This window comes from Peromyscus leucopus, chromosome 22, assembly GCF_004664715.2.
Source record: "Peromyscus leucopus breed LL Stock chromosome 22, UCI_PerLeu_2.1, whole genome shotgun sequence".
Taxonomy (NCBI): Eukaryota; Metazoa; Chordata; class Mammalia; order Rodentia; family Cricetidae; genus Peromyscus; species Peromyscus leucopus.
The window spans coordinates 920854-946294 of NC_051081.1; the positions used below are offsets into that span (position 1 = coordinate 920854).

At 59.9% G+C, this 25441-nt stretch overlaps 1 protein-coding gene and 1 long non-coding RNA gene across 2 annotated transcripts in view; both read right to left on the reverse strand.

Annotated features, from left to right (window-relative positions):
• Tcf3 (transcription factor 3) overlaps positions 1 to 7997 on the reverse strand; it is a 29257-nt gene extending 21260 nt beyond the window's left edge. The window contains 3 exon segments of the mRNA XM_028861178.2: positions 1773 to 1845; positions 4925 to 5056; positions 7866 to 7997. Of these exon segments, the coding sequence (XP_028717011.1) occupies positions 1773 to 1845; positions 4925 to 4996 (145 nt within the window). The 5' untranslated portion in view covers positions 4997 to 5056; positions 7866 to 7997.
• Positions 7998 to 14390: 6393 nt separating this feature from the next.
• On the reverse strand, positions 14391 to 19141 carry LOC119086487. The gene is made up of 3 exons (XR_005089785.1): positions 19107 to 19141; positions 16132 to 16303; positions 14391 to 15009 (listed from the first exon to the last, which is right to left on the reverse strand). It is a non-coding gene; the product is annotated as an uncharacterized LOC119086487 (long non-coding RNA).
• Between the last annotated feature and the right edge of the window lie 6300 nt (positions 19142 to 25441).

A 25441-nucleotide genomic window follows, 5' to 3' on the forward strand; every position in this document is an offset into this window, starting at 1 on the left:
TGGCCAGAGATGTAACTTTTAAAGTTGCTCCAGCAGTGATAAAGGGAAGGAGATGTCGGCAGAACAGACAGCTTGGACAGGTCTCGGAGGAACCATGCTGAGCTCGAGGCACAGGTCTCACCAGATGGCAGACCACAAGGATTCCATCTATGCACTAGCAGCGGGGTCAGGGATGTGAGGGAGAAAGAGGTCAGAACCAGAGCCCCTTCCTACGTACAGAGCGCCTGTGTATAGCGCAAGTCACGTATCACACAGGTTCCCTTGTGAAGAGAGAGTGGTCAACACAAGTCGTGAGGTAGAGGCTGGCTTCACACCACAGAGACGGCCATGCGGAGCGCCACGCTGGGGCTGGCACTCAGGATCTACCTTTACAAGTTCTCACCCCTCTCCTGAGACTTGAAGAGTAACTTCAAAATGAAACATTATCAAGAAAAAACCTTCATCAAATGCAGGAGGGCTCAAGCCACAGCAGGCTCCTCACCGTGAGACTGGCAGACCTCTGACCCCTAGCTCCCACCCACGGCTGGAGCACTGTGCTAGCCTTCCTCGGTCCTGCGTTCTCCTGGCATTGCCCCAGAGTGGCAGACCCAGCCCTCCCTGGACTGGCAGCGCTAAGGGTACCTGCAGTATGCACGCTTGCACGCGCACACACACACACACACACACACACACACCCGCATGCACCTTGATCTCCAAGGATAGGATGAACATCCTCTCTGCAACCCAGATCGACAGAAGTGCTGTCCCCTCAACGGTGACAGGGCCCATGTGGTCTCTATGCCGAGGTCTTTGGGCTCTAGACGTACACCACCGTGAGGCCCACCCAACAGTGTCTCCAGGACAGTCCCAGAGCTCCAAGGCCACATACTAGGCTTCTTAGGGAGCGAACCCGAGCCTGGTTCCCGAGGGCCCAGGGGCATGGGTGAGGGCAGGTCTGGAGAGGGAGATGAGCTGGGCAGAAACCGTAAAAGCCAGTGGGGGATGTTCCCACCCGGGCCAGGCTTGCAGGAGAGCCCGGCAGGCTGCGCCATCCCCACGGAGCCACCTCCAGGCCCCGACGCAGGCCTTGTCGACGAGGGGCAAAGGGTCTGGAGAGCCATGCTGCCCCCAGGACAGCCCTCTCCACCCAGCCTCACGGGGGCTGCCAACCTGACCTCTCCCCTCTGCTGTGGCCGGAAGCCGGGGCACTGTGGACTGGGGGCTGCTTCCGGGGTGATGGGAGCCTGCGGGGATTTCCAGGCCCTCAGGAGTGCCCAGATGGCCCTACATCCACTTCCTCAGGCCGAGGGGAACACCAGCAGGGCAGGGACTGATGGCCTCGCTTTTGGGTGGGGCAGGGAAGAGCCACCCACACCAGCTCCCCAAATGTTCCCTCCGCACAGCCCAGAAAGACCCTCGTCTAACAAAAGCCAGCGAATTTCAACCCCATCCATGTCCTCTCCGATCCACGAGATATTTCTCCTTCGAGACCTCGGAAGTCCTGGGTCCTAGGAAGCCCCCTGCCCCTGCGGTCCCTGTCCCAGGCTAGACCACGTATATACCAAGCACCTAATACCTGTTCAAAATGTAATCAGTCGGGGAGGCCGGGCCACACTGTGGGCCTCATCGTTGGCACAGACAAGACACAGAGGCCTGGGTTCCAGTCAGCCTGACTCAACGGGCTCTAGAACGACCACACTCTGGTGGGGCACCCAATGCCACTGTCCACGGGGACCACACCAGACAGATCTCCACTAGGTCCTCACAAACACACCCGTGCCCCTCGATCCTACCTGAGCCTGAAAACTGGGTCCCAGCCAGGGAGGCGGGCCGGCCCTTCCCGTTGGCCACCGGGAGCGGGAACATCTGTGGGGACAGAGGAGAGCGGTAAGTGTCACAGCAGAGCTGGGCAGAAGGGGCGTCCAGCTAAAGAAAGCCCCAAGACTCGGGCTTGCTCTTCTGAGGCTGGGTGCCCACAGAGCTCTGTGGTCGGGGCGACCCTGCGGCAGGACATGCTCGGAAGGAGACCGCACCCTCAAGTCGGCAACTGAAAGAACTCTAGGTTAACGGGGTGGGGGTGGGGGAAAGGGAGGACGGAGACACGAGACGGACGGTGACCCACTCGCTAGAGGGTATGACTTAACAATTTGTTTTGTGTGTCAACAACCTCGGGGGTCATTTCTCAGGAGCCCCATTTGGTTTTTGAGACAGGGTCTCTCTGTAGCCCAGGCTGGCGTCAAACTCACAGGGATCCATCTGCCTCTGCCTGCTCAGTGCTGGGGTTAAAGGTGCAGGGACATCTTGCCTCTCGAGACACCGTCTCTCTGTTCTGCGGCTTGCCAAGCAGGCATGCTGGCTGCCAGAGCTCCCCAGGGCCGGGGTTACAGGTGCGTGCCCCCCTTTTTACATGGGTGCTGGGTGTGAGCAGTATACCAACCCAGCCGTCTCCCCTGCCCTGACTCTGTTTCTGAGACAACAGGCTCTCTGTTGCCCAGGCTGGCCCTGAATTTATGATCCTCCTGCCTCAGCTTCAGGAGCGCTGGATGACAGGGCTATGCCACAGTGCCCGAAACCATCTGCTCTGGAGGGGGCGTTTCCTCCACCCCAGCCCGACGACCACACGCTTCTGTTCAACGGTGGCCGGGCCATCCCCGTGTGTCCGAACATTCCCACCCCGTGGAGGGCCCCCCTTGTCTGAGTGGTTCACTTACGGGCACCATGGGAGGACCAGACGACACACACTGCCAAGTGTGGCCCGGCCCCAACTAAGGGGAAACTGAGGCTGTCATCCCGGCACTCGGGAAGCGGAGGCAGGATGATGTCATCTAAGGTCCTCCTTGGCTACGTAGGGAGTTAGAGACCACGTGAGACCTTGTCTCAAACCAAAAAGGAGAAGGGACTGAGGTGCTAGGTGGCGGAGCCGGGCATGTGTGTGGGGGTCGTAGAGGAAGCCTCTTCCGCACAGGGTGACCCCGCCACACCCACGCCCCCACCCCCCAGCTCTTCCGCGTCCACAGTGCTAAGTCTCTGCAGAGTAAAGGGCAGAGGCACAGTCACCTCCCGACCAGGTGCCAGCTCTCACCTGCGTGGCCGAGTGACAGGAGCGGTGGAGGGCCCCACGCCACCCACACTGTCCTCTGAACCCCCGCAGATAACCAGGCAGTGGCAGTGCAGACCCACAGCAGGACCGGTGCAGGGCCACCGTCCCTGCCCCTCGTACAGGAGGAGGAGCAGCGGCAGGCACGTGGCTCCATCTGGGGCCAGCACAAGCTAAAGAGTGAGACCCCCATCTCAAAAAATCGAAGAGAGGCGCAGGGCCGAGAGACGGCTCAGCGGTTAGCACACCGGCTGCTCTTCCAGAGAGAGGACCCGGGTTCGGTTCCCAGCACCCACATGGCGTCTCATAATTATCCAGAACTCTAGTTCCAAGGGATCCGATGCCCTGTTCTGACCTCCTAGGGCACCAGGCATAAACATGGTACGTGCACGCGCACACACGCATGCACACATGCACACACACACACACACCCCACCAAAAAAAAAAAAAAAAAAAAAAAAGTGAAGAATGGACACTGGACAAGGTGGCACAGGCCCTGTCTTCCTGACATTCGGATGCAGGAGGATTAAGAGTTCAAGACCAGCCTGGGCTACATGAGACCCTAGCTCAGAAACAGAACCCTGACCAAGGACTCCCCTCCCACCTTGGCCACACACGGTCCGCCGGGGGAGGTGAGCCCTATCTGCTTCCCCCTCAGCCTCCCCTCTGGACCCCAGGGTGCTCTCTGGCCTAAATCAGGGGAAACCCTGGGCCTTTGGACTGAAGAGGAGGTGGCCCAGAGGCTTGGGGTGTTCCCATGGGCCCAACAGGGCTGAGCCTGCACCCCCAAGCTGTGTGTTCCGGGCCACTAGGCCGTGACCTGTCAGTTTAACAATAACAAAAAAAAAAAAAATCAAAAAAACAAGCGGGCTGGGGCCTCTGCCTACTCAGCCAGGGAGGCAAAAATAAGAGGGACCTTAAAAATACCCACAGGGCCTCCCGGAGCCTCGGGGCTCCATCCCCTGGGCCGCATTTCCGCAGGCTGGCGAGCGGGGGCTGTTTCGGTGTGGGCACCCTTGTTTTTGGCAGAATTCTGTGGCCTGGGTGCCTTGTGGGTCGGAGCAGGGGAATTCAGACCGGAAGTCGCCCTAGGAGCTTTCAGGGCTCAGTAGTACTTCTGGGGGTGGGGCTGGGATTGCGAGAATCCACAGAGCTTAGAAAACCGCGCCGGTTCTTGAAGCACAGGTCCAGTGTCCCTCCCCCTCCCCCAATAGCCACAAGGGTGCCCACTGCACAGATGGGTGAGCTGAGGGTCCTAGGCTGTGGAGATGCCCACCAGGAGACCCTCACCTGCCTGCACAACCTCTCGGGCACTCACAGAGCTGAAGAACAGGCAGGAAACTGACCACCTATCCCCCCCAGGGCGGACGACATGCTAATAGAGCAGGGCTGCCGAAAGCCTTTGGGGGGGGCGGGGGGGGGCAGGGAGCAGTCGGAGGAGTGACAGACAGGGGAGGGTAAGTCACGGGCGCTCCGGAGGTGGTGGCTCTTCTCTCTGAGGTCCCCAGCATGGGACCTCATTCTCACCACCTGTAACTTTGAGGGTGACTTTCCTGACTAGACAGCCAAGGCCACCAGCCCCCCACAGCCACATGGGGCTTGTGCGGTGAGCGTGCCAGGGGAGGGGCTGGAGCCCTGACTAGCCCTTCCCTCTCTCTGGGAAGCAGTAGGTGGGCCCACTTCTTTGGGGGGTGTCACCATACCCACGGGGGATTCCATTCCTCCATTCCCACTTCTGCCGGGGAGCTGGGGGCTCCACTTGGACAGAACCTGCCAGCCTGGAGGCAGGGGGCAGGTGCGGGGGGGGGGGGGGGCGCGGGGGCGGGCAGGTGCCGGGCGGCGGCTCACCATGCTGAAGTCCAGGAGATCGCTCAGCTCTTTGTCGGAGCCCACGGGTGCCATCCTCTGAGACTGGTTCATCGTCCGGCCAGGGCAGCAGGCGTAGGAACTGGGGTGGGTTCCCCAGGCCTAGAGACAGCCCTGTGTGGTGGGACAGGGGAGACAGAAGGTCTGAGAGACAAGCAGGAATTACAGGCAAGGGTCTGGGCTCTGTGGGGCCCTGGGGGGAGGAGGCAGGGAGCCTGGGGTTTGGGGGATCCCCGGTAGACCCTTCCCTAGAGCAAACAGGGAATTTTGACAATAGAGAGGGGTACACACATATGAACACTCTCCATTCGCAAAGGACCACGAGAGCACCAAGTTGCACATTTTAAACCGGTGTTGGGGGTTGGGGGGGCAGGGATACTCGCTGTCAACCCCCTGGGGTGGCCTGTCCATGGGTCCTTTCCAGGAGAGCCATGGCCCAGGCTCTGCCTCCTCCAAACGAATTTGGTGGAACCTTCCCACTCAGCATGTCACAGAACACTCAAAACTCAGAACACCCTGGTCACCCCCAAATTCAAAGCAATACAAACTCCTAACTTCAAGACTTCATGGGTGGAACAGATGCTTTGCCTGGACCCACAAATTCTCCCTCTCACCCCTGAAACCTAACCTCATGCAGAAAAGTTAAAAAACAAAACAAAACCAAGCAGCCTGTCTTATTGTCAGGATATATCCGGGAATTATCCAGAGCGAAGTTTGAAAACATCCTTTTACCAACATCACCCTGCGGGGGGGGGGGTCCCCAAGACCTGGGATTCCCCTTCAGGTCCAAGGGGCTCTGCTCCACCAGCGGGGGAGGGGATCCACCTGCCAGGCCGCATCCCCCCACACCCGGGGGAAGAGAGGAAAGCCTAGCCGGCCACCAGACGCTAAAAAATTAAACTTTTTTCCAGGGTTCCCCAGAAAGAAGAGAGGGGTAGGGAGGCCTGAGAAACCACAGGGTCGGGAAGGAGGTTCTGGGGTTGAGGGAGGACCCATGCCCAGAAGCTCAAGGACCCCAACTCTTTTGTTCCCCAACTCAGACACGGGGTGGGAAACAAACGCCCACAGCACCCCTCCCCCGCGGTTTCTTTTCTTTTTATCCTTTTCGGAGGACGTGTGAAACTGACTTTTTTTTTCTTCTAAGTTGTACAAAACCACACTTTTTTTTTTTTGTGGGGTTCTTGAAACCGACTTTTCTAGGTACCCCCTAGGGGGTCAGGGGTGCCACAGACACTGTGGGGAGGGGGAGGAGTGGGGCAACCGGAGACTTCTTGGATTGTTGGGAGGGAAGCAGAATTGGGGACAACCCTCCCTTCCCTCCCTCCCCCACTCCGGCAGGAGTGCGGGAGGGAGGGGAGAGGCTGGAAGCTCTCTGAGGCTCGAAGGCAGGCCACCACCGTGTCCCAAACCCAGGGCTGTGCCGCGCCCCACATTAACACGGAGCAGATGTTCCCATCTTGGGGTCCCCACGTCTCCGCACCTTCCCTGTACCCAGGGGTCCCTTTCTTGTAACAGACAAAAGAACCTGTTCTTTTTTCCCTCCGAACTCTAGCTTGAATTAGGGGGCCCATTCCCGAGTGGGTCGGGGGGATGTGTCTCCCACGATGCCCAGGAGTTGGGGAACCCCTAGCTAATGAAGTGAAGAGATTGTCCTCACTCTTCCCTCCAAACTCCAACTCGGACGGAGGGCTGGGGGGCCTTTCTGGCTGAGGGTGGGTGGGAAAGGGACACCTCCCTCAAAACCCCCAAGAGTTAGGGAACCCCCAGGTCGTGGAGTGCGGGGATGACCCTCACCCCTCCAAACTCCAGCCAGGATCAAGGAGATACCTCCTCGAGTGAAGGGGTGGAGGTCGGCGGTGAGGGAACACCTCCCCTAAGACACCCACGAGTTGAGGCCCCCTTAGACGATGAAATGAGTAGATGGTCCTCTCTCTTCCCTCCAAACTCCAGCTCCGACCACGGGGAGCCCCCTCCCCGAGGCTGGGGATTGGGGGGTAGGCGGTAAGGGGAACACCTCCCCCAAGGTCTCCAGGAGTTAGAGTGCCCCTATCTGATGAAGTTGGGTGACCGTCCAAAGAGAACCATCACAAAAGAGGCCTGGGCAAAGTTTGCTCCCAAGTGCGCGCGTCCCCTCCACGTCGCCCCCCTCTCCAGGCGCGCAAAGTTGAAGGCAGAGAACAATGCGCCGCCGGGCCCGGGGCCCTGTGCAAGGGGGACGCGTGCAACCTCCCCTGGGGGCTCACCCCATCCCCAGCCACACCGCGGACCCGAGAGAGACCCGGAGGCAACTTTTTTTTTCCATGCACTAAGCAGAGAAGAAGGGGGGGGTCCCCACCGTGCGCGCGTCCCCGTACGCTCCACGCGCGCGCCCGGGGGCCCCTCCGCGTGCGCTCACCTGCTGGGCGGGGGCATGCACCGGGCGCACCGGGGCTCCCTGCTGCCCACCGCCCTCGGGGACCCCGGGGACAAAAGGGTGGCGGCGCGTCCCCGAGGGTCGCGCGTGGGCGGCGGGAACGCGCAGGGCTCGGGGGCGCGCGTCCTTCCTCCTCCTCCTCCCCACTCGCGTTCGCGGCGCCTGGCCCCTCTCGGGCGTCTCGCAGAGCAGGCCCCGCGGGAAGGGACTGCAGCAGAGGCGGCGGCGCGCGGCGGTGGCCCGCGGTGGCCCGCTACGCCCGCAGCCGCCGGCGCTGCCTCATCTTCCTGCGGCGGGAGACATGTTCCGCCCCCCCCCCCGCCCCGCGCCGCCCGCGGAAGCCACGCCCCCGGGAAGCCACGCCCCCGCCATCAGAAAGCCACCTCCCCTAAGTCGCCGCGGCCGCGCCCCGACCGGATGCGCTCCACGGATCCCTCCACCGCCTCTTGCGGCGACCCTAACACACGCCACCTCACCACCGCCCACTGCCAGAACCCCCACAGATATTACCATGGCACCCAGAGTCAACCAGCATCTGATGCTAAAGTGCTTCCGGCGGAGATATTAGCTGTCAATCAAGCCGCGGCGAAGCCTCAGGGACTATCTGCCTACGCGGCGGAATACACGCCCTGAGCAAAGCGTCCGTGACGCAAGCGGGAAGGACCAGGAGATTGAAAGATAAGGCCCACCACAGACAGCCAATGGAGAGGCGGGCAGCTTTGATTGACAGCAGCCTCAACCATTCATGGTGAGGCGCCGTCTGCATTCCCCACCCCCACAGCAGAGGCGGGATTCTCAGAGCGAGAGGCCGCGAGAAGCTCTCTCGACGGGAGAGCGGTGGAAGGGCGGAGGTTGGGGTTTTATTTTCTGGTTGTTATGCCCGCCGCCGCCGCCACGTCCAGTGGGTTCTATTTGCGTTTCTAGGGTCGGCCCTGGGTCTTCGGCGTTGCGAGCGGGTGCATCGAGGTCGGGAGGGCGTGCCGGGTCCTTAACGGAGACCGGAGAACGGTGGCCGCCCTACTCCGTGCACAGAGACCCCACGTGCACCCACCTTTCCTGCTCTCGAAAATAGTTGTCCCGGGATCAAAAAATGCCGCGCGTGGGGTGGCGCACACCTTTAATCCCAGCACTAGGAGGCAGAGGCAGGAGGATCTCTGTGAGTTCGAGGCCAGCCTGGGCTACAGAGTGAGATCCAGGACAGGAACCAAAACTACACAGAGGAACCCTGTTCCGAAAAACAAAACAAAAAAATTAAAAATGAAAATAAAATGTAAAAAAAAACGAGGCCAGGTGTAGTGGCGCAGGCAGAGGGGAGCCCGAGGCAGGCGGGTCTCCTGGCCAGTTGCAGGCCCGCTGTCCCTCCGTGCCTCCCTTCCAGCCTCTGCCCTGGCTGTGCCCGGACAGCCGGGTCTTCACAGCTCCCTGGGGCTCAAGGAAGATACAAGAGGGGCGTCCAGGGCGGATCCACCCTGGGGGATCGCGCGCTCCAGTTGGGTGCCAAGGACGGCACCACACAGGTCCCTGGACCGGGTGATCGGTGCCAAGGACGGCACCGCACAGGTCTGGGGACCCGGTGACGGGTGCCAAGGACGGCACCGCACGCGTCTGGGTGACGGGTGCCAAGGACGGCACCACACAGGTCTGGGGACCCGGTGATCGGTGCCAAGGACGGCACCACACAGGTCTGGGGACCGGGTGACGGGTGCCAAGGACAGCACCGCACGAGTCTGGGGACCGGGTGACGGGTGCCAAGGACGGCACCGCACGGGTCTGGGGACCGGGTGATCGGTGCCAAGGACGGCACCACACAGGTCTGGGGGCCGGGTGATCGGTGCCAAGGACGGCAGCACACAGGTCTGGGGACCTGGTGACGGGTGCCAAGGACGGCACCACACAGGTCTGGGGACCGGGTGATCGGTGCCAAGGACGGCAGCACACAGGTCTGGGGCCGGGTGATCGGTGCCAAGGACGGCACCGCTCAGGTCTGGGGGCCGGGTGATCGGTGCCAGGACGGCAGCACACAGGTCTGGGGACCAGGTGATCGGTGCCAAGGACGGCACCGCTCAGGTCTGGGGACCCGGTGACGGGTGCCAAGGACGGCACCGCACAGGTCTGGGGGCCCGGTGCCAAGGACGGCACCGCACAGGTCTGGGGACCGGGTGATCGGCGCCAAGGACGGCACCGCACAGGTCTGGGGACGGTGACGCCGCCCTTTCAGAGCCGGCAGAGGTAGAGTTGAGAAAGGAGCTCATGTAACCCAGGCTGGCCTCCAACTTCCTAGGTAGCCAAGGATGACCCTGAACTCCTGTCGGCATCCCCGACCCCCACACCCCCACCTAGTGCTTCAGTCTACGCCACACCTGGTTATGCGGGGCTGGGAGGAAACCCAGGGTTTCCTATATCCAGAGCTCTCTACCAACTCAGCCCCAGCCCCCAGTTCCAACCCTGCATCCTTCCCCCAGGTCTCAGAATCCTCGGGCAGGTTCCTGGTACTTGCCCAGGACTCAGTTTACCCAACAGGAAAACGTGTGAGTACAATCATCGGCTCCGTGAGTTCCTGCCTGGTCCTTCCACGTCCCTGCTGAGGGGTTTCGGGCTCTGGATGGAATCTCCGTCCTTACAGCCCTCAGCCCTTCCTGTGGCTCAACCCTGATCCCATGAACTCGAGAGTTGGGCCACACTCACTTCAGGACGCGGCATGCTCTGCGCTGGGCATCCCTGCTGCCCTGGGGGCTGGGACCCCCTCCAACCTGTCGTCCAAAGCAAGAAGTCATCAGAGACGCCCGCCCTCACGGCCCCCGATGTGCTCTTTCCGGCCACAGGCCGCCGCGTCCTTCCCAGAGAGTGAGTCCATTGTCCAGGGAAAGAGACCGGGGTTCTGGGAGTCGCGCGCCCCGCGGCCACACACCTGTAGGGAAGCTCTCCAGGGCCCCACAGGCCACCATTGTCCTCCCCCAGGAGGCCCACCCTGGGGCTGAGTCACCGGTGGAACAGCGTGGGGAGCCCTCTCCGGCTGTCACCTCTGCCCAGCCCCGAGGCTTGGGTGTGCCCTGGCATGAGGACAGGCTGCCAGGGGCTGGAGCCGGGCCCTGAGGGCGGCCCACGGCCTGCCCGCCTCCGCGCCCCTGAGGACGCCCTTTGTTCTGCTCTGGAGGCCGGGGGAGCCGGTCCACCTGCCGCGGGACCTTCCCGTCCAGCCCTCGGACTGTGTGCCCGGTCACCTTTGCAGGATTACGGAGCGCCCCACTGGCGCCAAGGGCCAACTCCCATCAGCGAAGGGGACAGACAGACTAGGAGGATGGAAAGCTGGGCCTCCAGGGAAACTGAGGAAGGAGGAGTGAAAGTTCAAGGGCAGCCTGGAAAACTTGTGGGTGATGCTTGTCTGAAAAGTTAAAAAGAAGGCTGAGGGTGTCACTCAAAGGTAGAGCTCTATCCTAGAACCCCAAAGGAGGGCTGGGGGCGTGGTCAGGGTGGAGCCCCGCCCAGAATCCCCAGTGAGGGCTGGGGCGTGGTCAGGGTGGAGTCCCGCCCAGAATCCCCAGTGAGGGCTGGGGGCGTGGTCAGGGTGGAGTCCCGCCCAGAACCCCCAGTGAGGGGCTGGGGGCGTGGTCAGGGTGGAGCCCCGCCCAGAATCCCCAGTGAGGGACTGGGGGCGTGGTCAGGGTGGAGCCCCGCCTAGAATCCCCAGTGAGGGGCCGGGGGCTTATGTGAGCTGGGGGCCTGGGTTTCATCCCCAAAAGCGGGTGTGAGCACCAGACACAGCGATGTAGGAAGGTCCCGTCCGGTCTCTGATGGAAAACTCCAGTAGTTGTTTCAAGGATCAGTGTAGGAGGTTGGACCCTAGACTTTCCCGCTAGAATTGTCCAGCGTCTCCTGCTAGCCAAGGTCCGGGGTCTGAGAAAGGCCCTGATGAAGACAGAAGAGTGGGTGGGCAGCCAGGTGGATTTGAAGGATGCTGGAGAACTGACCGTGGCGGTGCTGGGTGAGGGTGGCTTCGGGCCCTGGAGGAGGAGGAAAGGGGAGCAGGGCTTTGTGGCCCTGGGGTGCAGCCAGGGGTCAGCCAGGAGAGCTGGGTGAGAAGTGGATGAATGCGCGGAGTAGACTTTGTCACGTGGGTCCCCAGCACCGGACAAGCCTTGCACCAAGCTGAACCCCAGGGTTTCTTTTCCTTTTCCTTGTGTTTTAGACAGTCTCATGTAGCCCAGGCTGGCCTTGAATTCACTAACTCACCAAGGATCCTACGGTCTCCACCTCCTGAGCAAACGACAGATGTGTGCCGCCACATGTGACTTACGTGGTGTTGGCAATGGAACCAGAGCGTGCATGCGTGCATCCTAGCTCCGCCCACTGAAGGGAGACCCCGGCGCTGAGCCCGGCTTTTATTTTATTTTATTTTATTTTTTGGTTTTTCGAGACAGGGTTTCTCTGTGTATCTTTGTGCCTTTCCTGGAACTCACTTGGTAGCCCAGGCTGGCCTCGAACTCACAGAGATCCGCCTGCCTCTGCCTCCTGAGTGCTGAGATTAAAGGCGTGCGCCACCACCACCCGGCTGGCTTTTATTTTTTAATATTATTTATTTTTATGGGTCTGTGTGTGCTCTAGTGTACGTATGTGTGTGTAGGAGTCCTCAGAGGTCAGAAGAGGGTGTCAGATCCCCAGAACTGGAGTCACAGACGGTTGTGAGCCTCCATATGTGACCTGGGAATTGAACCCGGGTCCTCTGCAGAAGCTGTTGAGTGCTCTTAACTGCTGAGCCATCTCTGCAGCCCTGACCTTGGACCTCTCCACGACCTCTGACCCAGCACTGGCCTCAGCATGGACCCCAACCCCAGCACAGAGTCCTTCAGTTCCAGCTTGGGCCCAGCTCATCGTGATGGCGGGCTAAGGAGACCCCACCATGGTCCCCAAGCCCCTCCCGATGCACCTCGGGAAGGGGTGGCCTGCGAGGAAGACACAGCCTAGCTCTGGCCAGGCACCTCAGACCCTGACTCAGGTCCCCCAGGGCCTGCTCTGCCACATTCCAGGACAATGTGTCCACACACCGGGCGCCTCCCTGTCAGCCCCCACGGGCACCATGCGGCCTAGTGACCCCAGGGAGGCCCAGCAGGGGGACAAGGAACCCGCTTGGCCTCTACCCACACGCCGGCCCGCGGGCATCCCGGCTGACCTCTGCCTGTAGTGGCAAGGGCGAAGGTGTGGCCGGCCGCTTCGGGACAATATCAGGGTATCCTCCTTCTTCCCAGGATTCACCCCCACCCGGGACTGAGCGCACCAGCCGATATTCACATGGGGAAACTGAGGCTCACGGTCACAGGTCCCTTGCTGGAGGGTGGGCTGGGCTTCTCTGCCCAATTCTCCAGACGAGGGGGAAGGTGTCTGGGCTATGCCTGCCCTTCGGGACAAAGGGCAAAAGGTCAGAAGTCATTGATGGCCGCCTCCACATGCTGAGGACTTGGGGGGTGACTCAATGTTGGGGACACAAAGACACAAGGGACCTGATGTAGCGGAACCTGGCTGTGGGGCGACGTCGGGTGAAGAGAACAGTAAAGACTCCGTTTGTAGACTCCACAGGCTGTGACTGGATAACTGGGACACAGACACCCCGGATCTGTAGTGTGAGAGCTGAACTCGGGGAAGACTCGGCGTGGGGACCGCTGTCGGGCGGGTCATCACCGATCGGCACCAGCCGACTGACCCACCGACTGATGTCCCCCTTCAGAGCTGGTCACCCCGCCCGGTTCAGTTCAACCGCGAGCCCTGACCGTCAGTCACCTCCTCCCACCTGAGCCTCGGGGCCTCTCGCCAGGCTGTGCCCTCCAGGTGGGTTACCTCCCCTCCCTGTGCCGTTGCCCAGAAGCCTCCCAGCCCCCCTCACGTCGCAATATTAATCCCCCGTGGTCGCTGGCAGACTAGCCCCCCCCCCACAAAGACAGGGACTCTCTGTCTTGCTTTTCTGATACCACCGCGGAGCATAATCCAAGCGCTAAGGTTCCAGGGAGGAGGCTGGCAAGATGGCTCAGCTGGTCGGGGTGACTGCCACCAAACCCGATGACCTGAGTTCAAACCCAGCATCCACATGGTCGAAGTGACAGATTCCCACACATTGACCTCAACTGGTGTGCTCTGTCTAATGTACACAAACAAAACCTTTTAAATGGCTAAATAATAATAATAATAATAATAGTGATGGCTCCTGAGGATTGATATCCAAGGAACATGTAAACCTGCACACGCGTGCGCGCGCACACACATGTATACACACGTGCACACACACACACACACACACACACACGCAGCTGGGGGGCAGGAAGTGTCTGCTCTCAGATGAGCTCCCTGTATTCTTGGGGTCCTTGCCCTCTTCCCGGGGCAGAAAAAAGGCTCAAACCCAGAACTAGTCAAGAAGATGGAGCTGGGGGCGCGGACGGGGAGCAGGGCCTGGTGGCCCACCGGTCATTCCAGCTCTTAGGAGGCTGACTGAGGCCAGCCTGGGCTACGGAGCAGGACTGTACCTCAAATAAACAGCAAAATCACACAGCGGGCCCTGAGTGTGACTGGACGCTCCGAACCGTAGCTGACGGCGAGCTGGGAGAGGTGGCAGCTGGGTGGAAAAGACCTTGGCACGCTGGAACCCGCGGAGTAGCTGTGTCCTTCAGAACAGGAGGAAAAACAAACTGACCGTTAGACAGCGGCACCCGGCCGGGCTGTAGCCCAGTGGTTAGAACGCTTGCCCGGCACGCGGACCCTGGCTGGGGTCCATCCCAGCACCACAGAAACCCACACGGTGGGGCACCCTCTCATCCCTGCGACTGAGAGATGGAGGCAGGAGGGTCAGGAGTTCAAGGTCATCCTCGGATCCATAGTGAGTTTGAGGCCAGCCTGGGCTACATGAGACCTTATCTCAAAAATAAGTAAATACTAATAGGCCTGGGATAAACATCCCAGCACTTGGGAAGCTGAGGCAGGAGCATCATGAAGCCAGCCTGGGCTACATACACAGAAGGAGACCGATCACCACCCAAAGCGCCACTCCTTAAGTTCTTTTTTATTCATTTATTTTTGTGTCTGGGTGTTTCGCCTGCGCATCTGCCTGGGCACCACGCGTGTGTCTGGTGGCCACAGAGGACAGATCGGGCGTCAGCTCTCCCTGCTGGACTGACAGAGGGCTGTGAGCCACCATCTGGTGCTGGGAACTCAACAGCGGGTCCCCTGGAGGTGGCAGGCCTGTGCCACCTCACCCTGCTCCGTCCTTAATCAGCTTTTTAGGGGAGACAGCACAGCACAGCCCCCCTCCCCTGCGCTCGCTAGCCCAGGCTGGCCCGTAGCTCTCCAGGCTCCTGCCTGAGCTTCCCCGGGCATCTCAGGCTTGCTCACCTCGCCTGTCTGAAAGGTAAGTTTTTGTGAAGAAGAAGAAAAGAAGAAGAAGAAGAAAAATAAGGTATCTATCCGGGAAATAAGCGAAGGAAGAAATGTGTGGGTGCCGAGCTGAGGTGGGCTCTGGAGGGGAGGGACTTTCAGTTCTTTCTATGTTGCTTTGAGAAGCTGGTTCCACCCAGAGTTTTCGACAGCTTTGCTCGCCGGTGTGTCCGTCCCCTGCGTTTTCTGTTTGGTAGGTTTTGTTTCGGTTTATCTCTCCAGGCATGCCTGTGTTGTTTGCCTGTGGAGGTCAGAGGTCAACTTTGGTTACCCTCCTTTACTGCTCACTGACTTATTTATATACCCTGAAAAAAAATTATATTTAGCCGGGCGGCGGTGGTGGCGCACACCTTTAATCTCAGACTCAGGAGGCAGAGGCAGGCAGATCTCCAGGGTTAGAGAGTGAGTTCCAGGCCAGCCTGGTCTACAAATCTAGACAGTGAGACCTTGTCTCTAAGTAGACAAATGAATGAATGAACAGATAAATAAAATGTCTTTATATCCATGTGTGAGCATGCTCTTGTTCCACCATGCCAGCGTATCGGGAGAGGATAACTTGCGGGCATCAGTTCTCACCGGCCACCGTGTGGGTCCCAGCACCGAATTCAGGCCACCCAGACCCTCCAACTTAGGTTTTTGAGACTGAAGATAGAGTTCCCCAATTCGGCTAGACTGGGTGGCCAGCAAGTGCCTGGAGGACTTCCGGCCTGCCCCAAGTGTGCACAGCCATACTCAGCTTTTTTTTTTTTTTAATCTTTATTTTATGTGCATTTGCCTGCATGTAGTAAGTCTGTGAGGGTGTCATATCTTGGCATTACGGACAACTGTGAGCTGCCATGTGGGTGCTGGGAATTGAACCCAGGTCCTCTGGAAGAGCAGCCAGTGCTCTTAATCACCGAGCGTCTCTCCAGCCCATACCCAGCTTTTGAAGTGGATTTGGGGCTTAAACTTGGATTCTCACGCCCGCATGGCAAACCGTTGACTGACTGTGCCCCCCCCCCCCACCTCTCTTCCCCCGATTTTTTTTTTTTTTTTTTGAGACAGGCCTACATAGCCCAGGCTGGCCTGGAAGGCAGTATCCTTCCGCCACAGCCTCCCACGTGCTGGGACACGGGTGAGGACTCCCATGGCTGGTCTTTCCTGCAGAGGAGAAACGTGGTTTCTCCAGCACAGCCAGGTCACACACAGGGCTGTGGGAAGTCACAGGGGTCCTGGTCTCAGCTGTGGAGGCCGGGGGTGGGGGGGCCGCAGGTGTCTGGGGATTGAGGAGGGGCAGTCCCTTCCAGGAGCCCGGGAGCCTAGGGAGGGCCCCTATAGCCACACAGGAGGAAGTGGACCGCGGGGCCCAGGGCTCGGGCCTCACCGTTGATCTCTTAGGAAGGGCGGGGAGGCCGGAGAGATGCTCAGTGGACAACTTGCTGCCCTGAATTCCGCTGCACCTGAGTTCTCATCCTGGCCCCTGCGTCAGGCCTCACCTAATCCGTTGTAAACCCAGCTCCAGGGGATCCAGCGCCCTCTTCTGGCCTTCGGGGACACTGTGCTCAAGAGGCAGACAGACAGACAAGTTCACGGCCACATAAATAAAATAAACAAATAACCTTATAAAAAGTTGGTGGAAGCAGAGGCCAACTCAGACCTCTAAGCATCTGTGTGACCTCCTTGTCCCCTGGCTGTCTGGGTGGGGGCAGGGGTGTCCAGGTCCCTTCCAGCCACAGATGCCCCCCAGGTAGAGCGCTGGGTCCCAGTCTAGCATGTAAACTCTGTGTCATGGACCAGCCTGGGCTACAAACAGATTGAGACCCTGTCTCAAGATAACAAAACTAGAGACCAGGCCTGGTGCAGACAGGAAGGTTAGGAGCTCAAGGTCATTCTGCAAGGACATGTGATCCCCTGTCCTTCCTCTTCCTGTTTCTCGGGCGTCATGGCCTCTGCTGACCACAGGACCTTTGTACTTGCCGACCTCAAAGCAGCTCTGCCACTTGTGCCCCTTGCCAGCACCACCTGCTGGGTTATTAGATAATAAAAATACATTTATTACACTTTATTTATTTGTTTGTTTTTTTACGAGACAGGGTTTCTCTGTGTAGCCCTGGCTGTCCTGGATCTTGCTCTGTAGCCCAGGCTGGCCTCGAACTCAGAGATCCGCTGGCCTCTGCCTCCCGAGTGCTGGGATTAAAGGCGTGCGCCACTGCCGCTGCCCGGCTCATTTGTTTTGTTTTGTTGTATATATGTGTGTGGCACTTGTGCAGGATTTGGTCGTGTCCGTCGTCCCCCCCCCCGCCCCCGGGGAATTGAACTCAGGTCATCGGAGTTGGCAGCAAGCACCTTTCCCGGCTGAGCCCTCTCGCTGGCCCTTATTCACTATTTTTGCTTCATACTCAGCGACCTGCAGACCCCTGCAGCCCCTGCGTGGAGTGGGAGGAGAGGAGGGCTCCCATCAGAGCTCCCCGGAGTGAGTCTGAAGGCCACCACACAGCCCCAGCTTCCGGGCCGCGGACTTTGGGGTCCCAGGCAGGGCGCGCGGCAGCTGCAGGGGCTCAGAGCGGTGTGTGGTGTGTGGGCTGCAGCAGCTGGGCCACCCACCCCCACTGGAGGGGGAGGGGAGCCGAGGCGGCAGCTGGTGGCTGGCACAGGGCCAGAGGGAAAGGGGACGCCGCCTCCGCCTCCGCAGGGCTCCCCCGCCCTCTCACCCGAGACAAGGCTGGCCTTGAACTCTCTGTGTAGCTAAGGATGACCTTGAATCCACGACCCCCTGCCTCCATTGGCAGAAAGCTGGGGTGACAGGTGTGAGCCCCACGGCCAGTTCTGTGTGTCTCCGCCTTTCTGTCTCTCTGTCTCTGTCTCTTTCTCTCTCCCTCTCTGTCTCTGTCTCTTTCCCTCTCTGTCTCTCTCTTTCTCTCTCTCTCTTTGCCTCTCTCTCTCTCTCTGTCTCTTTCTCTTTCTCTCACTGTCTCTCTCTCTTTCCCTCTCTGTCTCTCTCTTTCCCTCTCTCTGTCTCTCCCTCTCTCTCTCTCCCTCACTGTCTCTGTCTCTTTCCCTCTCTGTCTCTCTCTCTTTCCCTCTGTGTCTCTGTCTCTCTCTCGACCCCTCCTTGGCTGCGCTCTGGCCTCTGGCTTTGCCCCTTCCATGTGCCGCCCTATGTAGGTGACTGAGCCGGGTCAGCCGCAGGTGACCACAAAGGCTCCTCTCTTGGCTGCAGGCTGGGGGGGGGGACCCTGTGCAGCCTGAGTCTGGTGTCTGCCATGGGAGACAGGTTGTTCCGACTTCGTGGTCCGTGGCTGTTGGAGAAGTGTGGTCACACAGGTCGCCCCGCAGACACTGGAAGCTGCGGCCAGGTGAGGCTGGGCCAGGGTGAGGCTGACGCCAGGCACTGGCCGGGAGGCCTCAGCCACCCTTGGCCAAGCTCCCTTTCCCGCCTCTGCTCCCAGGGTGGGGTGGGGGCTGGGGTCGGGGTGCTGTCCTCATTAAAGCCCTCTCAGTGAGCTGCACTGAGGTACTGGGGTACAGCAGCACCCCGACCTCACAGTCCGCAGAGCCCATCACTGGAGGGGGGGGCTGTAGCATAATCCCGCCTCATTTGCATGTTTGCGTGTGACCCAGGCTGCCGTGACGAGAACCTGCCAGCGGCTGGGTCTGGCCTTCCTCGCTGGCCTGGGGTTCTGGGGTCCCTGGCCCTGCTGGGAACCCTGGCCGCTGGGGTGCTCGGGGAAGCCCTCCCCACACTGACCTTGGGATCCCCACCTCAGCTCGCGCTGGGGGAACCAGAGTTCTGAACTTTGCTTCAAGCTGTCTCTTCTGAAAACTCCAGGTTTTGGAAAGCTACGAACTAGAGATCAGAATCCATCTGGAACCCCTTGGGGGCCCAGGAGACCCCAAACCCCACAAATGTCCCCCCCCCGCCCGTCCATTCAGGACAGAAGCCTGGGCGCCTCAGCAGCCCAGCCTTGAGACCTTGGTGAGCGCCAGCCGCAAGGCCTTGGATCTGCCTCCACCCCTTCGCTCCCTCTGCAAAGGCCCCGTGGTAACTTGAGACCATTATCCGTATCCGCTGAGAACCCGCGGCGGGCGCAGAACTGTGAGGGCCACACGCTGTGGCCACCGACTCTAATCCAGACCCCGGTCTCCAGGGCCTTCTGTGTGCACCCGGGCCCAAGACGCCACCTGCTGGCGTCTCCACACGTGGCCGTGGGTCACCCTGGGAGCAGGATCCCGTCCGAGGGTTTCTGTCGCTGTGACCAAAAGCGCCTCGGGAGGCGAGGGTTTGTTTCCATCGCGAGGGAAGCCGGGCAGGACCCGAGGGGCGCGGATGGGGGCCGTGGAGGAACACTGCTCACCGACCTGCTCCCAGGGCCGCTGGACCCGCTGTCCGGCACAGCCCAGGACCGCCCGCCCGGAGTGGCCACGCCTACAGTAGGAGGGCCGCCCGGGGTGACCACGCCCACGGTGGGAGGGCCCGCCCGGGAGTGACCACGCCCACAGTGGGCGGGGCGGGCCCTCCCCACATCAATCATCATCGAGAAAAGACACACCCACGGGCCAACATGTTGGGCGCGTTTTCCCGGCTGAAAGTCCCTCCTCGCAGATGGCTCTGGCTCGTGTCAGGGACACAGACACTAACCAGGACACGGCCCCACTGCCACTGCAGGGGAGGGGTGGGCCGGGGAAGCCTAGGGGATGCGAGGCTGACTCCCCCAAACCAGAGCCCACGCGGACGCAGGCGGAAGCGAGGGATGGGGGCGTCCTTCCTGTCTGCCCTGCCTTCGACCCCTGCAGACCCTGGTCCTGACCCCGCTCCTTCCCGCTCGTGTTCCGTGAGACCACGCCACACACCGGCCCCGGGAGGGAGGCGGAGGTCGCCCCCGGGTAACCCCAAGGGTCCCTGGCGGGCCTGGCTGGCGTTCAGCAGCTGTCCACTAGATGGCGGACGACGCTCGGAAACGCACGCGCAGGGCGTCCGGGCGCGCCAGGGTCCTCTGCAGACCCGGGGCTCCGGAGCTCGCGTGCTCAGATAGTGAATGCGTGCCTCGTGCATGCCGCGAGCGACGCCCACGCGGAGATCCACCACGCTCGAGGGTATCTTAGCAGGCATGCGCACCCCCCACCCCCCGCGTGCTTGCGTTTACACGGCGTGCTGGTGCATGCACACTCATGTTGTGCGCATTTATGTCCTGGAGTGTCACGTCATCCTCACATTCCATGCACAAGCCCGCGTGTCCTCTGTGCCGGGCCATCTCTGTGCTGGGAACGTCGCCATGTGCATGGTGGGCCCTCATGGACTCCCCCAGATTCATGGCTCCAGCGCTCCCTGGTACCTGAAGTCGGCCACGCGGTAAACCTGAGGCTCGGTTGGCTAAAGGATATGCCCAGCAGCTGAGGTGATAATGGAAATCCCCCTGACTCGGTTCTACAACATGATTTCCAGGGAACGCCTGCCAAGTAGAGACCAGGCTTGGGGCCAGAGGAGGGAGCTGTCTGCTGTGTGTAGCAGGCCGAACTCCTATTCACCCTGCAGGGTCCTGGGACATTGGCCTTCCATCTGGAAAGCCTTGGGTGGGCTTCTGGGGTGAGTGTAGTACAGGCTGTCAGAGGAAACTGGTCGTCTCGCGGGTGCCTCTGGGTGGCCGCTGGTGGACTGAGCCTGTGTACGGCTGACCCGCAGGCCGCTAGAGGTGCATGGGTGCCGATTCCCAGAGTCCTCAGTGGCGGTCTTCACACAGAGAGTAAGCTGTCCAGGTCTCTGGCCTGGGCCCTGCCTGTTCTGGCCACACTCTCTTCCTCCCTCCCATGTCCGCTGTCACCCCTGGTGGACACAGGCCGTCTCCTTGGCAACGGCTGCCACCGGGTCAGCTGCACCATCGACCGCACATCGGCCTTACAACCCGACACCGGACCCGGATGATGATGAGGTTGGGAGTCAGCTAGGGTGTCGGGGGGACCTGCGGGTCAGCAGGGTCGGAGGGCTACCCCTGGGCCTCAGTTTCCCCATACACTCAGTCTCTCCGACCTCATCTAGACTCTGCGTCCAGGCCTGGTCACTTGCTGTGTGGACGGTGGTCTGGCTGGAGGGAGGCTCAGGCTTAATCCTGGTTGCTGTCAAGCAGGCAGGGTCAAGGGGTCACTGGAAATCAGCTGCAAGCCACGGCTCCCAAGCAGGCAACAGAGCTGCTTCTAGAAGATTCCGTCAGCCCAGCCCAGCTTCCAGAACCTCGCACACCTGCTGATTCTGGAGGCTCCGCCCACCCTTGCCTCTGCACAGCTGGTCCCTCCAGACAGAGGTGCGGCGGGCGTGGGGGATCTGCGTGGTCCCTCTCGGGAGACAGCGGGCTCCTCTGGAGCTGGCGGGGGAGCTGAGGAGCACCAGGCGCGGCCTTTCTCAGTAAATGCGTCTGAATAGACCCCGGGATGAGGTTGGGGTGGGGGGTGCCCAGGAGGAAGGCTGCAGAGAGGGGCAGAAACCAACGCCCTCTCTCTTCCCTCAGTTTCCCGTTTGGGCAGACCCACAGACAGAGTGTTGGATCCTAAGGGCCTGACCTTTCTGCTGGGTCAAGCCACTTGCCTGGGGCCACACAGCCAGCAGGTGGGGGCCATGGAGGACATTTTTGCTGACTGAGGCTGAGAGACCCATCCCCAATGGCCAGGCAGGCTGCTGGCCCTTTAAGAGCCTCGTTTTGGCGCTGCCTGGGGGTTATTGATTGGAGCCTTGGAAACGAGATTAGATTATTGGGCTGAGAACGGCAGCCTGGGGGCCTGGGAAAGAGGAGGGCTTCTTGTAAACGGCTCCCCAGGGTAATAGGGGCTCATTTCTAGGAGCCTCCCAGATCCCATATTCCCTGGGACCCTCGGTTTGGAAACTGAGGCGCAGAGTGGCTGCATCTTTCTCCAAAGTGGCCTGGCCAGAAAATGGCATTGATGCGTGCCTCTACGGGATGTTCAGTGTGCAGTAAGCCTGAGATGTTAGAGCAGTCTTCCATTTGTCTGATTCCTGGTCTTGTTGGGCTGTGTGTGCCTGGGATGGGAGAAACCAATCCCATTCCACAGAAGGGGAAACTGAGGTCCTTGAGGGAGGGGTTCTGTGTGTCTCCAAACACTGTCTGAGTGAGAGGGTTCGAATACAGCGGGAACCCGGTAATGCACAGCTGGACTGAAGTTCCCACCCAGCTTCAGGTGCCCCGCCTCTAGGTATAAGGGGGACCCTGAGTTCTCCCACAGCTTTCTAAGGTTCCTAACCCACCCAAAGTGTGTGCCAGCCCCTCACAGACTCGCTCATTAGGGGCCCAGGAGCCCTGTCACCTGCCAGGAAGAGCCTCCTAGAGGCAGCCACCGATACCCAGAGCCGTAACAACCAGGAAGAGTCGGCCTTTTCTGCAACCGAGGATCTGAGCTGTGAAGACGTGTCTGCCCCTCATCGGTTTCTCTGCCACCCCAATGTCCCCCTTCAGACCCAGGGATCCTGGATCTTGAACAGTGATGAAGGGTAGAGAAGGTTCAGGAGACATCAGGGTTCCTGCCAGCAGCCAGCTCGCTGCCTTCCAACCACCCGGGAGGACCCAGGGACAAGCAGGGCCTGGTATCTGTCCAGGGTCACAGGTGGGGAAATGAGGCCCCGCAAATGGCAAGACCCAGGGGTGGATGCAAGCCTTCAATCTATTTTTGTTTGTTTGTGTGTTTGTGTGTGTGTTTTATTTATTATATACACAGTGTTCTGCCTGCACGCATCTCTGCAGGCCAGAAGAGGGCACCAGATCTCATTACGGATGGTACTGAGCCACCGTGTGGATGCTGGGAATTGAACTCAAGACCTCTGGAAGAGCAGCCAGTGCTCTTAACATCTGAGCCAGCTCTCCAGCCCTTGTTTGTTTGTTTTTGAGACAGGGTCTCATGTAGCCCAGGCTACCTTCAACTCCAGACTCCGTTGCCTTCACCTCCCAATCCTGGGATGGTAGAGACAAACCTCCACACCTGGTTTCTGTGGTGCTGGGGTGGAATTCAGGCCTTCCTCCATGCCAAGCAAATAAATGCTCTATCATTGAGCCCAAACCCTGGCCACAGCCCCCTGCCCCCCTCCACGCTGGAACTCTCTCTGTAGCTCAGGCTGGCCTCGAACTCACAGAGATCTGCCTCCAGAGTGCCCTATCTACTTTTAAAGCATTCAGAAGAACCAGGCCCCAGTGGACCCCCAGGCAACTGACCACAGAGGAAGTCCTTTAAGCAGCAGAAGAGACCAGGCTGGGGAAGGAAGGCCTGGATCCTCAGGGCAGCTGGGATCTGGGGGCGCTTCCCCAAAGAGGAACTTTTAAAAGTTAATTATGTGTCTGAGTGTTTTGCCTGTATGCATGTGTGTGCACCACATGTGTGCCTGGTGCCCATGGCGGCATTTGGAAGGAGTCATCGGATCCCTTGGGACTGGAGTTCCGGATGGTCCCTATGCCAGGTCTCTAGCGCCTGAAAGAGGCATTTTAGATTGTTGCATGAGAAGAGCTGAATTCTTGTCAAGACAGAGAACGTGGGAGAAGAGGGTCCTGCTGTCTGGGGTTTTGTGCAGCACCCTGAGAGGGAGGCTCATCTTCTGACATGTACTGGAGAGTGAGAGATTGGGTGTTGAAGTACCCAGGGTTTGCACAGGATAGGCGGGGCTCCACCCTGACCACGCCCCCAGCCCCCTCACTGGGGATTCTAGGCGGGGCTCCACCCTGACCACGCCCCCAGTCCCTCACTGGGGGATTCTGGGCGGGGCTCCACCTGACCACGCCCCCAGTCCCTCCCTGGGGATTCTAGGCGGGGCTCCACCCTGACCACGCCCCCAGCCCCTCACTGGGGGATTCTGGGCGGGGCTCCACCCTGACCACGCCCCCAGCCCCTCACTGGGGGATTCTAGGCGGGGTTCCACCTCTGAACCATATCCTACCAGTCCCTTGAAAGGCGGCTAAACTGAGGGGTCATAATGACAACAGATGGGATCTGACCTTGGCATAGATGCATCCAGGAAGGGATAGTATTGTGGACTTCCTACCCATGCCCTCAGGGCCCCCTCAGGGGTCCACCTTAGTGGATTCTGGGGGCCCCTGGCTCCTGGGCAGTAGCAGGTCTGCTCTCCCCACCGCAGCAGTAATTAAGGGCTCTGGGCATCCCCACGGTGTGATGTATGTGTGCCTTAACTAATCATTTATTAGGTCACTGATGGCTCGTCAATATTAATTCATTTATTTAAACAACTCGGTCCTGTAATGAAGATGTTGTCTGAGAGGGGGGAGGCGGGCGAGTGGAGGGGCCGCGGCACAGGCAAGGGGTGTTTCCAGAGATAAGCGGGCTGGGGTGCGGTGAGCGCCCCACCTGAATGCCCCGCCTGTGTGGGCGATGAGGCCAAGGCCACGCCAGGGGCAACTTTCTGGGCTCTGCAAGTGTCTGGAGAGGGCTGGGGGACCCATGCTGACCCACCGTCTGGACACTCAGTGGTCTCTGAGACCTGTTCTCCCATCCTGCCCCAGGAAGGCAGACGGCCGCCTGGGCGCTGCAGAGGAAGACATCGGAGCCACTGCCTAGTGGGTCTGTCACCAGGGGACGTCTGAGATCAGCAACTGGAGCTGGAGAGCGGACTTGGTGGTTAAGAACACTGGCTTTGCTGGGCGGTGGCGCATACCTCTAATCCCAGCCCTCGGGAGGCAGGGGCAGGTGGATCTCTGTGAGTTCGAGGCCAGCCTGGGCTACAGAGTGAGATCCAGGACAGCCAGGGCTGCACAGAGAAACCCTGTGTAGGTCTCAAAAAAACCAACCAAACAAATAAAAACCCCACTGACTTCACTTCTAGAAGACCCAGGTTTGGTTCCCAGCACCACATGGTGGCTCACAACCATCTGTGATGTCCTCTTCATGAACACTTCACAGATGCACGTGACTGAAAGCAAAATAAAATAAATAAAAACCAAGAACAGCAGCTGAGTGGGCAAAGGTCTGGCAACCGGAGTTCAGTTCCTGGAACTCACGTAGAGGTGGAAACAGTCGCCTTAAAGTGTCCCTTGTCCTCCACATGTGGGCCATGGCCCCCACAGAAGCATGCTCTCTCTCTCTCTCTCTCTCTCTCTCTCTCTCTCTCTCTCTCTCTCTCTCTCTCTCTCTCTGTCTCTCTCGAAGAATTAGTGGTGCAAATACCAGTTCTACCACTTAGGTTGAGACAAGAGGATTGTCATAAGTTTGAGGCCTGCCTGGGTTACATTGTAAGACTCTGTCTTACACACACACACACACACACACACACACGCACACGCACACGCACACACACACCAGATCTCATCCCCCCCCCCCGCCCGCTCCATAACCACCCGTGGCTCCCTAGCGCCCTGGGGAGAGGCCTGTTCTCCCTGGCTGAAACTGGCCTCCATTGTCTTCCTGGACAACCTCAGGGTCTTTGCTCCCGGGCCACATCACTCCCCGACACCTGCCAGCACCCCTGCACTTCCAGGAAGATCAGGGCCACCCGCTGATCCCCAGGTCATCCATGTGATGCCTTTAGATTTTGTGAGACTGGGTCTCAGTGGCTCGGTTACCCCAGGCTCCGGAGAGCTGAGCTGACAGACTGGTGAGTGCCAGCCACTCTGCCAGGCTCTTTGCTTCAGATGACACAGCGTGAGGAACACAGGCCAGACACACACCTGGGGGGCTGAAAGAGGAGGATCCCA